At 45.5% G+C, this 14738-nt stretch overlaps 1 protein-coding gene across 2 annotated transcripts; it reads left to right on the top strand.

Annotated features, from left to right (window-relative positions):
• Positions 1–4303: 4303 nt before the first annotated feature.
• On the top strand, positions 4304–12017 carry tent5d (terminal nucleotidyltransferase 5D). Of its 2 annotated transcripts, none has more exons than XM_040174726.2 (3): positions 4304–4441; positions 6697–7011; positions 7268–12017. In XM_040174726.2, the coding sequence occupies exons 2-3, from the start codon at positions 6706–6708 to the stop codon at positions 10586–10588; spliced, it is 3627 nt and encodes a 1208-aa protein (XP_040030660.2). In that variant the 5' UTR covers positions 4304–4441; positions 6697–6705; the 3' UTR covers positions 10589–12017. The 2 variants fall into 2 exon arrangements, with proteins under 2 accessions (XP_040030660.2, XP_040030661.2); XM_040174727.2 differs by having other exon boundaries at positions 4328–4441; positions 6702–7011.
• Positions 12018–14738: the final 2721 nt, after the last annotated feature.

Raw genomic sequence — 14738 nt, 5'->3', positions numbered from 1 at the left:
AATATATTATATTATATGACTACTGTGATTAAGTATCTAAAAGTTTCCAGCAAGCAATTATCCGTTGAAGAGATGCTTATGACCAACGTGGAAATTTCAACGTCTATTTGTAGAGGATGAAACATTTCCATATTAAAAATTACATTAAAATTTGGCCCAATGTTTTTCAAGGTCTACAAATAGACGTTGAAAAAACTTTTGAACCAGAAAAATGATCGCTGGGAACCTTAAAAAACACTTAGCGTCTCTTTTTAAAGGTTCATTAGTCTCTCTTAAATGTTATACCTCTTGTCGTTATTGTCAGTTTTCCGAATGTTTGGAGCCGTACTCACCCTGTTTCATCAACCATCTCAAGCAGCAGCGTTTCCCCTTCATTCTATCGACCGGCCATATAAACAGAAACATGTGTTTAGAGGACTTAACACTGAGCAGCCATGTAGCTGCGTCTGTTCCCGAGGACGGTCATCACCTGAGGCATCGTCGGACTGCTGGTGTCTTCCATCGAGTCCTTTCTCTGAGCTGTCTGCACGTCAAGAGTTTTAAACTGGTTCTCGAACTTGTCCATTGACATAGAGATCTGCAGAGGAAGAGGAAATCTTATACCCACATATTCTGTTACAGCTTTCTTTGGTTTGTCTGCGCTGGCGCACGTGAGCCCACTCTTTCAACGTCTTCAGGTTCATACTTTTCAGTGTTGCGTCCATAGACTTCACCACTTTAGATACCTGAAAACAGTCATCACATTAAGGCTCACTCTCTAGTGGCCCTAATAGGTTTGGATCTTTGTTCTTTAAAGGATCACGTGAAGTCAGTCAGGGTGAATCTTGACGTGCTGTATCCTCATATTTCCACTAGGTGTCACTTTCACCTTTTTAACCAGACACCTTGTCGCCTCTCCTCCTAATAACATCTTCAATAACCTCAAAGAGACTCTGATTAAGAGCAAATCTGCTCAAAACGCAATGTGGTAATAGTTGATTTAATTATGCTAGAGGGGTTTATTATCAGTGCTATTGTGTTCATGTCTTTTGAGACAGCTGAGGTGTTTTTCAGCTATACGCTATCTCACGCATCTTTACGGACGCTTTTAAGTTCTATTCTATGAAATTATGTCTGTTGTACAGTGAACATGAATGAGAGCCTATTATAGAGGCTCTCCATGACAGCCTGAAGCTAATAGCCTATTGTCTGAGGCACATTAAAGGACATTATACAATCGCTGGCTTTATGTTTGCATGTCTGCTCATCTTTTCTTTTTGCCCCCCCCCACTCCCTCCCTCCTTTGCAAGCGAGTGGTTTGAAGGTTCAATTTGGACTTTTATAACCTAGCGTGGGTTTACTCTGTAGTTCTTCTCCTGAAATAAGATGTATTTTTCAAAACACACACTTAAAAAAGAAAAAGCGTGACCAGTGAAATAACACCCATATCTATTGCAGTCGTGTCTTCATCTTTGGTTTGAGACAAGAGACAGTGTGAATGAAGTGGGTGGCCACTGGGGTCTTGTTGTTTGGATGCCCTTTGGTTCTGTGATCATTTCATTCATCCTTTTCAAGGATTTCTATCAAATAAAAGCAGAAACTCCCACAAGAAATTAACATTACAAAAATTGAAAAAATTAATTGTTGACCGGTGATAATATGTGTAAATACAATAAGCTTAATGTAGGAAACATGATGGAAATCTAATTTATTATATTGGGATTAAAAATGGGTGTATGACTTCAGTAAATAAGATGGGCTTGTTTTCCGCTCATTGTCATTTACCTGCTGCGCCACGTAACACCAGAGAGCAAGGAACGTTTTCTACAAAACATTGACCTGCAATCCTGACCTGGTTAATGGTGACAGCGGTCTTGATCCTGGCAGCCACGGCATCCACACGGGCACTCATCCTCAAGACGGAAATGATCTTTCTTCTGGATGGACTCAGAAACAAAAGGAAATACGACCGCATACACATACATATGCTGTCCATCTGTATCTGACACTTTGGCCCAACATGACCCAGAAAAGTGTCCATTAAATGCAGGATTTAATAAACCAACCAGCTTGACTTTGACCTTTGCTTAACTTTAACTTTCCCTTTTGTCTCCTAACCATATTTCTTGGAGTTGAATTGCAGCTCCTTGGCACCAAACCTGAGGCTGAACATGTGTTCTGTATAGTAAAGGCAGAGTAATACACTTCTTATGAGAATTATAGGGATATATATATATATATATATATATATATATATATATATATATATATATATATATATATATATATACGTGAACTGAATCCCTTGCTGGCATTCAACCCAAATCAGAAAATGTTGAAAGTTGAAAATGAAACCAAAGAGTCATGAAATTAGTTTGCCCAGCTATAAAGCACACAAATGCACTTTATGCTTAATAATTTTTTAAACTTTTTTAATACTTTAAATTTTTAACTTTAACTTTATTCCCTTGTTTTATACTAACCCATAGCATTATCCTACTCACCCATTGCATTAGCATTTCATTTTACTTTATTTTATTACTTGTGCACTGCTGTCTTGTTGTCTATTGTCACACTGTCTACTGTCATGCACCATCCGCCAAGACAAATTCCTTGTATGTTTGACATATCTTGGTAATAAATGTTTCCTGATTCCTGAAATATTTCCCCTCATCGTTGAATGAATGGGCAGATGTTGCAAACTGGGGAATAACCGGATTATCAATCAAAGCCGTTTTACATTTGGGTTGCTAACGTTACTGCAAGGCAACTGTATATCTACTGGTATGCTCGTTAGACAACACAGGAAGGCATATTCTCTATTTTCGGCATGATGAAGGTCTCTTTTGGAGACAAACACTGGTTATGCACAGATTATTAACCAGAATGGTTTGTTTTGATTTTTTCAAACTATCGTATCTTCGCTGCTGTTGCGAGGCGAGATGCTTCGCGCGCGTTTACTTCCGCATTTGCTTAAGAATGAGATAGACAGAGCGCCATTCAATTAATAGACTTTGTGTTGAAGATACGACGACTGTCTCGTAATTGGTGGAGAAACTTTGTTATATTAAGAAACACATTTGTGTACCGCTCATTAAACGTTTAAAAACAGGAAATATGGACTTCTAATGTGACGCATGCGCAGCCACTATAATGGAATATTTCTTCACATGTCTACCTGTTTTATATTAACTATACCTGGAGTTATAATTTCTAGATAAATAGAAAACACATCCCTGTGCGATGTAAACCCGTTCAAGGGTCAATTTGCTGCAGCGATTGCTGCACCTTCTTATGTACCCATAGACATATGGCTGGACCACAACACGTGAACTCTCTTGACGTACCTTCATCTTTGATTTCAATCGCCACTGTCTCCATTCACCACCGTCACATGGTCACGATTTTGCATGGCTTTCTCGCGTCTCCTACGTCACGACCGCGTCCAGAGCAGACAGTTCCATCCTCGCTAAAAATAGTCTGTCCCCGTATAGGCTGTGGTACATGCCCAGTGACGCAATTTGTGCTTCTTTTTTTCTGGTGGGGCAGTAAACTGACCTTTTCCACCGAGCCACTTCCCGGGTGCCTTAACGCTTTTTGTCACGTTTAGTTTCACTTTAGTTGTGATGCATGGAGGAAAGGGGGGGGGGGGGGGTTGGTACTAACGGGGGACACATGAGGTGGGGAAGAGATGAAACATCCGGCAGGGAATGCAGCAGGGGGTTGGGGGGGCTGGAGGGGCTGGGGTGGGTTTACGGCTGGGTCAGGGAGGGGGGGGGGGGGGGGGGGCAGCATGGATGACTCATACTATGCTGATACTGTGCATGGACACATGGTGCCGTACCAGATATCATGATGTGTGACGTGAGCGAAGAGTTAAGAGGTAAATAAGTGAATGGGGAAAGATTCACAAACAATGCTGCCCCCTCCAAAAGTAGCCCTAACAAATGGAGGCCCTCAAATGTTGTAATATTGTAACACTATAACACTCCATTTTGGTTGGTTTACATATTTGAAGTGCCTACGGTCAAAAGTCCTCCCCCACTCCTACTTTAACCCCCATCTGAATAATAACACACCTGTTATTGCGACTTCCCCACAGCGTAATTGTTGCACTTCTTTCTGCGTGCGCGCACACACACACACACACACACACACACACACACACACACACACACACACACACACAAATCATGACTGGATGACGGCGGGTTGCTATGGAAACTCCGTTACGCTGAGGGCGGCGGGAGGAGAAAACAAGAGTGCGAGGACTCCCGTCTTCATTTCAGCACCACGCGAGCTCCTGGACAGCTCCCGGATGAGCTCGCGCACAGATTCCTGCATCGCACAATTCCGAAGGGACAGACAGACACTCCGCTCCTGAAGCTCGGTGGACACCAAAGGTTTGATTCCGCCCGTCCCGCCAGGAGCTCCTCACTCCCCCGGAAAGCCACAGCAACAGGTGAAGTTAGATCAGAGTTCACACGCTGGGGGTTTATTGTGTTATTTGAATCCTTGTGCGTAGAAGTGTATCTGCCCATCAGTCTCCCGGGCACTTAATTGCGGTTAATTAACCTCCCGCGGTAGCTATGGAGCGCTCAGGTGCGTGATTAGGTGATAAGTGAAGACCATCGGGGCAGAGGTACATGCTGGCTCTGGATCTGCTCCAGCTCGTTTTTATGCTCTATACTCTGAAACAGGAGGCACAAAACTAGCCTCCAGTTTGTGGTCATTTTATGGGGGACAGAACTTCCATAGCACTGCATTTACAGAACTTAGACTCATACATATTGTTAACAACATTTCTGGTCAGCAGACATGAGTGAGACGTGAGTGCATTTTGTAGGTTAGTGAAGTGAATGGAAGAGAAAAGGAAAAAACAATACGAGATGTACAGCACATTGTATGATAATGTTTAAAAAGTGAGTCACGCGGGGCTCTTTTGTTTTCCTGTACTTAAATGTGTCACATACCGGAGAAACCTTGTCAGAGCAGACGTGTTTGTTTTTGTTTTAAGATTCAGCATATGAGAGCCTCCGTAGCCATATGTATTGGTTTTTCAGTGGCCATAGATTATGTGCAAGCTGAGCCGATACGCCTGGATGAGTCACTCAGGCTGCAAGTTTGCAGAACAGTGCCAAAGGGGAGGGGGAGAATGGGAGTGGGGGGGGGGGGGGGGGGGGGGCATACAAGGACTAGCTGGAAAACAGTCCCGCAGTGTCTCTGCCTCCTCAATACATTGTGTCATATGACCATGTGTCGACACCTTGGGCAGTGCTCATTGGCTCTGCACGTATGATGCACTGTTTTTTTGTTACTTGAAGTTCACCTTGTTAAAGTGCGTAAACAGACGGCTGATTTTGAGGAGCTGTTTCTTACTCAACTTCTTTGTCTCCTGGTAAGCACACTCTGTTTTTTCCCCCAAAGCAGAGGGGTTTCCTTTTGTAGCATCAGAGATTAGAATAAAGTGCTGTTCTTCAGTAGTGCATGGATTGGAAGATTAGAAAAAAAACAATCACTTGCAGTAGGTTTTTTTTGGTAGTATATCTCTCGGATGTCTGCCAAACTACTACCAGAAAGCATCCCATTACTGCTCATTAGTATCCCAATGTTTATCCTGCTGGTATTGACAAATCATTGCAATCAGCGGCATTGAGCTCCAGAAATGACTGACATCTATTGATTAAAGCGAACAAAGGATCATAATGGGCTGCTGTGAACCACGGAGCAGAAGCACTCACTCCCTCAAACACTCTCACATACGCCCCATAAACTCACGCTCCCGTAGGACACTGACTCCTCTCACTGACTTGGTTAGGCAAATGTTATTTGGCTTATTGGAAAATATGTCCAGTTTGCAGGAGATCGATTGATGGATTCTGGCTGGCAAAGGCTGCGTCCGTAACTTTTTTGGAGGATTACACCAGCCAAACAAACATAATTAGCTGGTATTAAATCCCACTTTGTTTCGATTTCTGTTACGGTTTACGAAGTTGATATAGAAACGCCTGCTTTCACTCACACAAATGTGTGCAGGGGTCTTTGTTTGCAATACATACAAATGATGTGCTGCACACACGCACAAAGACAGATGTGTCTTAAATTAGTGACGTTGGTGTGATTAATGCAGTCTGCTGCGATGACTCATTCAGCTTAGCCCTCTCCTCCGGTGGAAACAATCAATAAACAAAGATTTACACTGCTGTTACAATCATTTTTATTATTGTTATAGCTTTATAGTAATCCAATATTGTTATTATAATCTTGCATGATAAGTACATTTGTATGTTTATTCATGTGCACGTTTTATAAAAGAATGGAATCCGAGCGGAATCCAAAAGAGCGCAGAAAGAGGGACAGTGTGCGACGATTCAACTCCTAGGTGGTAAATTGTATAATGTGTTCATACGTACATTTGTTGTGATCTGCTTAAGCAGTGTAAGGCTATTTATGCAAATCACATCTGCGTGTATCGCTCCATGTGTCAGCGTGTCAACACAGCAGTTACATTAGCGTTGAGGAAAAGCTGTCAGACAAGCTGTGACTTGCAGACAGCAGACTGGCAGGGAGCTTGCACATACGTGTGAGAGAGGGCTATGTGTGTATGCGTGTGTGTGTTTGTGTGTAAGAAAGAGAGAGAGCGACAGTCTGTAGGGGAGTTGTAATAAACTCTCATTGTCGTCTTCCATCCCTTCTTTCCTCCTTCTCTCTCTCCAGTGCAGCAGCATGTCTGAAACTAAATCTAATCAGCGTTTCCACAGTCTGAACGTTGAGCAGGTCGAAGTCCTCCACCAGGTCTTATCCGAGGCGGTCCCAATCCACGGCCGCGGGAACTTCCCCACGTTGGAGCTGCGTCCGCGAGACATCATCATAGCCGTGCGGGCCAGGCTGCAGCAGCAGGGAATCGCAGTGAGAGATATCCGGCTCAACGGCTCCACGGCCAGCCACGTCCTCGTCCGAGACAACGGCACGAGCTACAAGGACCTGGACATCATCTTTGGAGTGGAGTTGCCGAGTCAAGAGGAGTTCCAGGTAAGACTGCTTTACCGATCAACCACCTCCAGGGTATTGCAGTAGTATTCTTTGTGTTGCTTTATTGATAATAGTGTTATTGTAATCCTGCTGAAATAAAAAAAATTGTAGAATATTATACTAATGGAATGAATCAATAGTACATCCTTCAATATTTCTTAGCTGTGTTACCAAGAAACTGTTCAATCCTACGAGAAGAAATTGCATTCAGGTTGGTGTCGATAGTTGTCATGTTATTGATCTTTCCTTCTCACAGGTGATCAAGGAGTCAGTGCTGGGCTGCTTGCTGGACTGCCTACCTGCTGGGGTCAACAGGGAGAGGATCAGCAGTGCCACAATGAAGGAGGCCTACGTCCAGAAAATGGTCAAGGTTTTTAATGAGCACGACCGCTGGAGCCTCATTTCCCTCTCAAATAACAGTGGCAAAAACCTGGAGCTCAAATTTGTGAGTACGCTCAGGCGGCAATTTGAGTTCAGCGTTGACTCTTTCCAGATCATTCTTGACCGTCTCCTGGAGTGCTACATGCTTCAGGAGTCCCAGCAAAACCATAAAACTGTTGATCTTAAGGGCCAGCCTGCTGAGAATCAGAATAAAAACTCTCCCTCTCTGCTCAAGCAGGCCACTGCTCCAGAAACAGAGAAGTCTTCTGGTAGAGTCTTTATCAACAAAGACCAGGCACATATCAGCCAGACACAACAGAGAGACAAGGTGCATGAAAAGGAGTCCCAGACAGAACTCTCACAAGAAACTTCAAACCAAACAAAACTTTCGGAAGTTGAAAAAGACAATCAAGTGAAAACCCCTGTTGAAGTATCAGAACACAATGAAACCTTTAGTCAGACGGAGATCTCTGACAAGACATCTCCGAACCTTCCGTCACAGGAGAGACAACCCTTTGAGATGGCGGAACCACAGAGTCAGATTGAGCTCAGACACGAGCCAGAGCTCTCCGACGAGACCCAATGCTCGACAAAGGTAGAACAGTCAGAGCAAACCCAGTCATGCGATGACCAGCCGGCAGCGCATTCAGATAACAAACCGCTCTCCGTCAAGAAAGAACAATCCGACCACACAAAACTCCCCGATGAACAGAAAGCACTCACAGAGGAAACGGGGCAGTCTGAACCGCCAGAAACATCAGACAAAACTCTGACAGAAGAATGTCACAGTGCAGACTCCAAGTGCTTCAGTGAGGATCAGAGGAGCGACGAGGAAGATGAAACAGACCATGTGACTACTGAAGACTCCAGCACATCTTCAAATGCAGAAAAAGACACACTGTTGGCAGATGAGGGAAAAGTAGAAACAGACATCGACGAGCGTGCAGGCAGAGAAAATGAGACGGAAAGAATCAAGATGACAGAAGAGACTTTGGGGTCAGAAGCAGATAACGTAGAAGACACACAGGATGTTGATTGTTCCTGCTCCACCTCTTCCATGTCTGTTACACTTTATGACACAGACCCCGACACTCACAGCGCATTACACGCAGATAAAACCCAGAACACACTTGATGCCGCCAGCCCTCCAGATACTCAGGATATTGTACCTGCACCACCCGGCCTCGTTCATGACAAAAAGACCTCCTCCTCTCCCTCCTGTAAAGCCCCAGAGAGACTATCTAGCATGGTGGTGCTCAAACACTCCTCTCCAAAACCCCCTCGCAGGATGTGTAGGAAGGTAAGCCCAAGTCCTGGCCCAGTCTCTGAAAACGATCCTATCATAGCGCCTTGTCTAGATCCAAACCCCTGCCCTATCCCTGAACCTGAAATAGATTTGAACCCAAAACCAACATCTCCCAGTTCAGACCCTACAACTACCCCAACAATTAGTACATCTACTAATAAAAACCCTGGGTCTGAACCCACCCCTTCCTGTAACCTGGAACTTACCTCAATTATTGATCAAGCCCCTGATATCATCACCATATCTGCTCCGGATCCTATATCTGGTGTATCTCAAGAGCCATCTTCCCCTCAGCTGATCACAGAGAGCTGGTGTGAGACTCTTCAGAGCCTGAAAGAGACGCTGTCTGCACATGTGGCCTGTGATGAGAAAAGCCAGCTCTCCTTGAGCGAAACTGTCCCTGTCCCCGCCACAGAACAATCAGAGCCTCTTGACTCGGTGGATGCGTTGGCTTCATGCACCAAGGCGTCCGGCTTAAACATCCTAAAACCTGCACATACCTCAGATGATGAACTCAGTGGTGAAGATGACAACAGGGAAGTGGTGGACTCAGATGAGCCAAACGGCAGCTTGCAAGAGACCACGCTTGGTTCACTCTCCTCTCCCCACTGTGCGAGCCCCCTTGTATCCTGTCTGTCCCCTCCTGTGCTGAGTCTATCCCCTGCCTGCTTCACCTCCTCGCCCCCCAGTCTCAGCCCTCCGCCATGTCTAACCCCTCCCGCTCACTGCCTCCCATCCGCGCTGCTGAACACCATCAACCCCTCCACCAGCAATAGCTCTCCACCCCTGAGCCCTACCTCGTCTTGCCTCAGCTCACCTCCTTACCTCACCCCTCCTATGCTGAGCCTCAGCCCACCTCCCCTCTGTCTTAGTCCCCCTTCCCCATGCCTCAGCCCTCCCCTCCTCTCCCTCACTCCTCCGGTGGAGTCGGAGGACCTGGTACCTCAGGTATCTTCAGACATGGAGCCTTTAATAATGAACACAGGCAGCGAGAAACAGATTAAAGATTCCTCACCTCAGCTAGAAATTCCTCACCTACAGCTGGAAGATAAACAGGAGGAAGATCCTATCTCGCTGGGACCTCAGGTTGTAGAACCTGTCTCATTTCCCATTACAATCCCAAGCTCTACCCCACGTGTGCCACCTCACTGTCAGTCTGAAGGCCCAGGAGAATCAACCCCTTCAAAAGCCGATGAGGCATCCCACTCTGTGCCTGAGAACAAAGAGGCCCCTGAGGTGACCTCAGTCCTACCCGAACAGAGCTTTACTCTTCAGACTTCTGGCTCAGTCCCTGCTGTCGAGGTCCTGGCAGAGAGCATGTACGGGGACTTTGAGGCAGCCATGGACCACCTGCGCTACCGTCTCATCGCCACCAGGAACCCAGAGGAGATCCGAGGCGGTGGCCTGCTAAAATACAGCAACCTGTTGGTCAGGGACTACCGACCAGCCAGCGAGACTCAGATAAAGACACTTGAGCGCTACATGTGCTCACGCTTTTTCATTGACTTCCCTGACGTGCAGGAGCAGCAGAGGAAGATCCTGTCCTACTTGAAGAACCACTTTATCGGCGAGGAGAGAAGCAAGTACCAGTACCTAATGACGCTGCGCCGCGTGGTCGACGACAGCACCGTGTGTCTAATGGGACACGAGCGACGTCAGACCCTGAACATGATTACAGTGCTGGCTCTGAAGGTTCTAGGAGAGCAAAACATTATCCCCAACACGGACCACGTGACGTGCTTCTACCAGCCAGCCCCGTACCTGGCGGATCACAGTGCCCCCTACTTAGCAGAACCTAGCTACTGCAGCTACTACATCCCACAAGGGGGATCAACTCTGCTTTACCAACCGTACCCCCTACACCTGCACTCACAGACTGGACTCGTCTGAGACACACACCATCACAAAGAACATACAATCAAAACAAAGGGAAGGTGCTTTTCATGAGGAAAGAGCTGGAGAATGGAAATACAATCCACTGTTTGGTCTATAATAGACCTATGGGGGTGGGATGAGTGGGTTTTTACAGTAAACTCCTTGAGTATTCTGTAAAGTTCTAATATGATTATATGTAATTATCTGGGCTTTGTGGAAAAATAATATTTCTTCCGATATTGTTGAAATCCCAGAAAATGCTTTATGCACGGCATGAGTCATAGCCCTTTGGTCTCCATGGGAAACCAACTGTGCTGTTAACATTCACACTCACATTCACAAACAAACACACAAACACACACACAGACACAAACAACACAGGAAACTCACACTTCCAGGTTCTTCAATTCTTGTACTTTATCTTCATGTTCTTACTGTGTTGTTCTTAATGCGTTTGTTCAGAATGTGAAACTTGCCTGTTGTTGATATTGTGCATGGATAAGTTAGGACTGTTCACTGCCAAATACTGTGTGACTACTATGCTTCTTAAACAGTTTAATGTAACTTAGTTAATCCTTTACTGAAAGGGGTGTACTCTGAGAAAAAAACCCACAGACAGGTTCGCGCTGTGCACAGAGCTTTCATCAAAACACACACGTACACTCGACACATACACACACAAACAAACACTCTCTGTGTGAGTCTACTCTACGCACACAGACACTGCATGAGTAGCTAAATACAGTATATAGATCACTTGATCTGAAAATCAAAGGAAAGCCTTTTGATTTAATATGAATTTATCTATTTTTGCAAGACTTTCCAAGATAATACTCAACAGACTGGTTAGGTCCCACAGAAAAACGCCAACAACAATGCCTTTGCAATAGCCTGTACCGCGTATTGATTACAGTATATTGTGTGCGGATACACCGCACTGTTTTCAGGTAAACTGTGTTAAACTGTCGTGCTTGATTCCTTTCCCCTTGTGGAGTCCTTTCTGTAATCATGTGAAGTACTGTACTATCTAGTGTTGATTTGTTTAATGCTGAAGTTGACTCTGTGGAGGTGGTCAGGTTACAACCATCTTTGGGTTATCTCCAAACATGGCAGAAGAAGCGCTGTCTGAAACCAAGCGATCGAATCCCCATATTAACGAGTTCCAAACCACCTCAAACCTGTTTCAATCAAAGCTGCGCAACAGCAACTGACCAAAGATCGTTTGGTAGGGAAATCAAGTGCCTCAATGTGAGACATCATTGGCATGTCTTTATCTCACTGGGGTGTTACTGTGGTGGGCCTGGGGCTGGGTCGGGTGTGTGTTCAGTTGTTGACCTCTGTTATTGCTGCCTGTTTTGATGTCTTATTTAATGTAGTCCTTTGTTGTAGTTAATTCGTGTACGTTTTTATAAAATAAAGGGGAAACTCAACAAACCTTCAGAAATTGAATTATTTCCAAAGAGACTTTAAAAACAAAAAGAATCCCAACACTTGTTTGTGCATCTTTTTTTCCATTCTCATTCTCTCCCTCCCAGCTGACGTATCCTGCCTATGATTACGCTCTGCAATGATCCACTTAAGCGTGACCGTCAAATCACACCGGTGTTGAGGAGAGCCACCCAAAGCTCTCTTATCATAAATCAACTGTCCTTCGGATGCGTTTGGACCTGAATGACGCACGATCTACGCAACACGGCAGCCTCGACAACGTGTAAATGTGAGGAGGCTCGATTGGGCATGAGGTGTGAGACTGGAACGCTAGACGAATGGAAGGGGTGTGTGTGTGTGTGTGTGTGTGTGTGTGTGTGTGTGTGTGTGTGTGTGTGTGTGTCTGTTTGTGATTGATTGTGTGTGTGTGTGCGCCCGCTCTTCAGATGGGAATATGTGTGCAGAGGCGGCATCAGGTGGTCCCCTTCTCCACCGAGTAATTGAAGAGGCCTTGTATAATGAAACAATAAGGCTCCCTCCTCACTCCCACGTTGCCTCCATCTTTTCATCCCACTTCACTGACACTAATAAGTCACGGGCACAAGGGGAGACTGGGGGTGTCTCTTTCCACAGAATGGGGGAGCTCGTTTGATGCCAGGTATACTTGGCACAGTCACACATCATCTATTTACACACACTTTAGGCAGAGCCTGTGGCTCGCTGGGAGAGGAGCAGAGCGTGTGATCCAATAGGGTCTGTATCAGCGTCTCGCAGGCCTTTGAGTCACTTTGGTCCACTCGGGGGGGTTTCCATAGAGACAGAGACAGCACGGTGTGCGCGGGCATAGCGCATGACGGAAACCAGGGAAGACCCACACAAACGAAATGAGGGGGGTGAGAGATTTAAAAAAAACACGAAGCACAATGGAAGAAAGAAACAAAGAGAGGCGGCTGGAATGAAGGAAAGGCAGCGGAGAGGGAAACAGAGGGAGATGGATAGTGGAGAGAGTTGAGGGATGGAAAGCAACAGGCAGAGAGCGGAAGTGAGAGGGTGGCTGGGTTATGGAAAAAGCAGGGGGGAGCGGGGGGAGTTTATGGGGAGAGCGTGGGTGGTTGGTCTTCAGTCACAGGGGAGTCACTGCGAGGCGGCGGCAGTGACGGCGGCAGTGATGCTGGAGAGCAGGGGAACGCACCTGCCAGAGCACACGCACCGAGCCACGTGCACAGCGGTTTTTGCCGATGGCGCCGCCCACCTGTCCTTTGTCAACAAACTGTTCACTGAGACAAAAAGAGAACATCACCCACACATCTGTCCTCTCTCTCTCTCTCTTTGTGTCTCTCACATGCCCGGGTTGATGCGTTTGATTCAACAAATCTACTCAGAATCACCTTCGACATGTAGGTTTATACTTACAAAAAAGTATTTTCAGAATTCAACATCTGCCTGTTAAGAAAAACAACATCTGTCTGTAGTATTAATGATAACAGAGGCATCCAAGTTTCTTGCCAGAGAAACTTGTTGCTCTGAAGGGTTTCCAAATGAATTCCTCTGTAACAAGCTGTCCATTGCCAGCCCCTTTAAAGTCTTACGATTATGTGAATGCAAAAAGAGCCGGCAGCTGTTATAAAGCCTTTATAAAACAACATAATGATATTCGTGAGGGTTTTACGCTCTTTTGCAGAGCGGGCGTTGTCTCTCCGTGAGGCCGAGGAGCACCTGGTAATGAAATGGATACGTAGTATTCACCATTCATCTCTTGTTTTCTTTTGTTTTTCTCATTCAACTACAACCTCCTTCTCCTCACCCTCCTTAACCCGCAACACCCACGTGCTCCACCTTCTCCCCCCTCCCACTGCGTGCCTCCCACCCACCTGCTTGCTATGACTCAGTCCTCTTCAAGCCGAGGGTACAAGAGGATAAAAACCTGGTGATAAAAAGCCAGGGGGGGGGGATTTGAAGTCAAAGAAATAGAGCAGTTGGCTGAGCTGAGAGGCTGTTGCATCTTTAGTTCTGATGCCACCCACCACACTCACACTCCTCCATTCCCCCTCATCAGAATCACACACACACACACACACACACACACACACACACACACACACACACACACACACACACACACACACACACCACCTTCATGCTGAAAATGATGCACCCTTAAACTATCTGCTGAAACAGCAACATTCGGAAGGGCGTGCAAGTGTTTCATGGATGGATGGGTTTTTTTTCTTGTGTTTTTTCATTGCTTTTGAAACATCGATCCAAAATTTAAGCAGTAACGCAGGACAGGCCTCCTGTCCGCTTTTCTCTTTGGTATCCAAATCCATCCAACGGTCTGCGGCTCACAGGGACTTGGATGACTATATGCAAACTCAGCGCAGCATGATGGATCATATTTCTGCAAAAGTTCACCAGTGGCGGCACAAAGGACTCAGGCAGCACAGCTGTACATGAATTACTTTCCTATTTTCAAAGCACTTTTACTTTGCAGACTTAAAGTCATTTTGGCCAATTCATTGATGTATTTTTTTGTATTTTAAAGCCGGATTTACTTTCACTAATTGTAGGCTAACACCGTCCATTGCGGCCTTTTACAGTGAAACATCTGAGTATTCCAGAGTGAATACCCCCAAGACAGCTTTAAAATCATAATGTGACTTAATGAAAGTTAAATTAAATAAATAAATAAGTAAACAGATAAACGTATCCACTCTCAGATCTTGAATGAATGATGTTT

The sequence above is a fragment of the Gasterosteus aculeatus genome, chromosome 4 (assembly GCF_964276395.1).
Source record: "Gasterosteus aculeatus chromosome 4, fGasAcu3.hap1.1, whole genome shotgun sequence".
In the NCBI taxonomy this organism is placed as follows: Eukaryota; Metazoa; Chordata; class Actinopteri; order Perciformes; family Gasterosteidae; genus Gasterosteus; species Gasterosteus aculeatus.
The sequence above is the reverse complement of the archived record's forward strand: the minus strand, read 5'-3'. Positions and strand labels throughout refer to the sequence as shown.

Bases quoted from the DNA above. Each gene is read 5' to 3' on its own strand.
- tent5d (XM_040174726.2), top strand. From the start codon at position 6,706: ATGTCTGAAACTAAATCTAATCAGCGTTTCCACAGTCTGAACGTTGAG. The intron at 7,012-7,267 runs GTAAGACTGCTT...TCCTTCTCACAG, and splicing joins CGAGTCAAGAGGAGTTCCAG to GTGATCAAGGAGTCAGTGCT.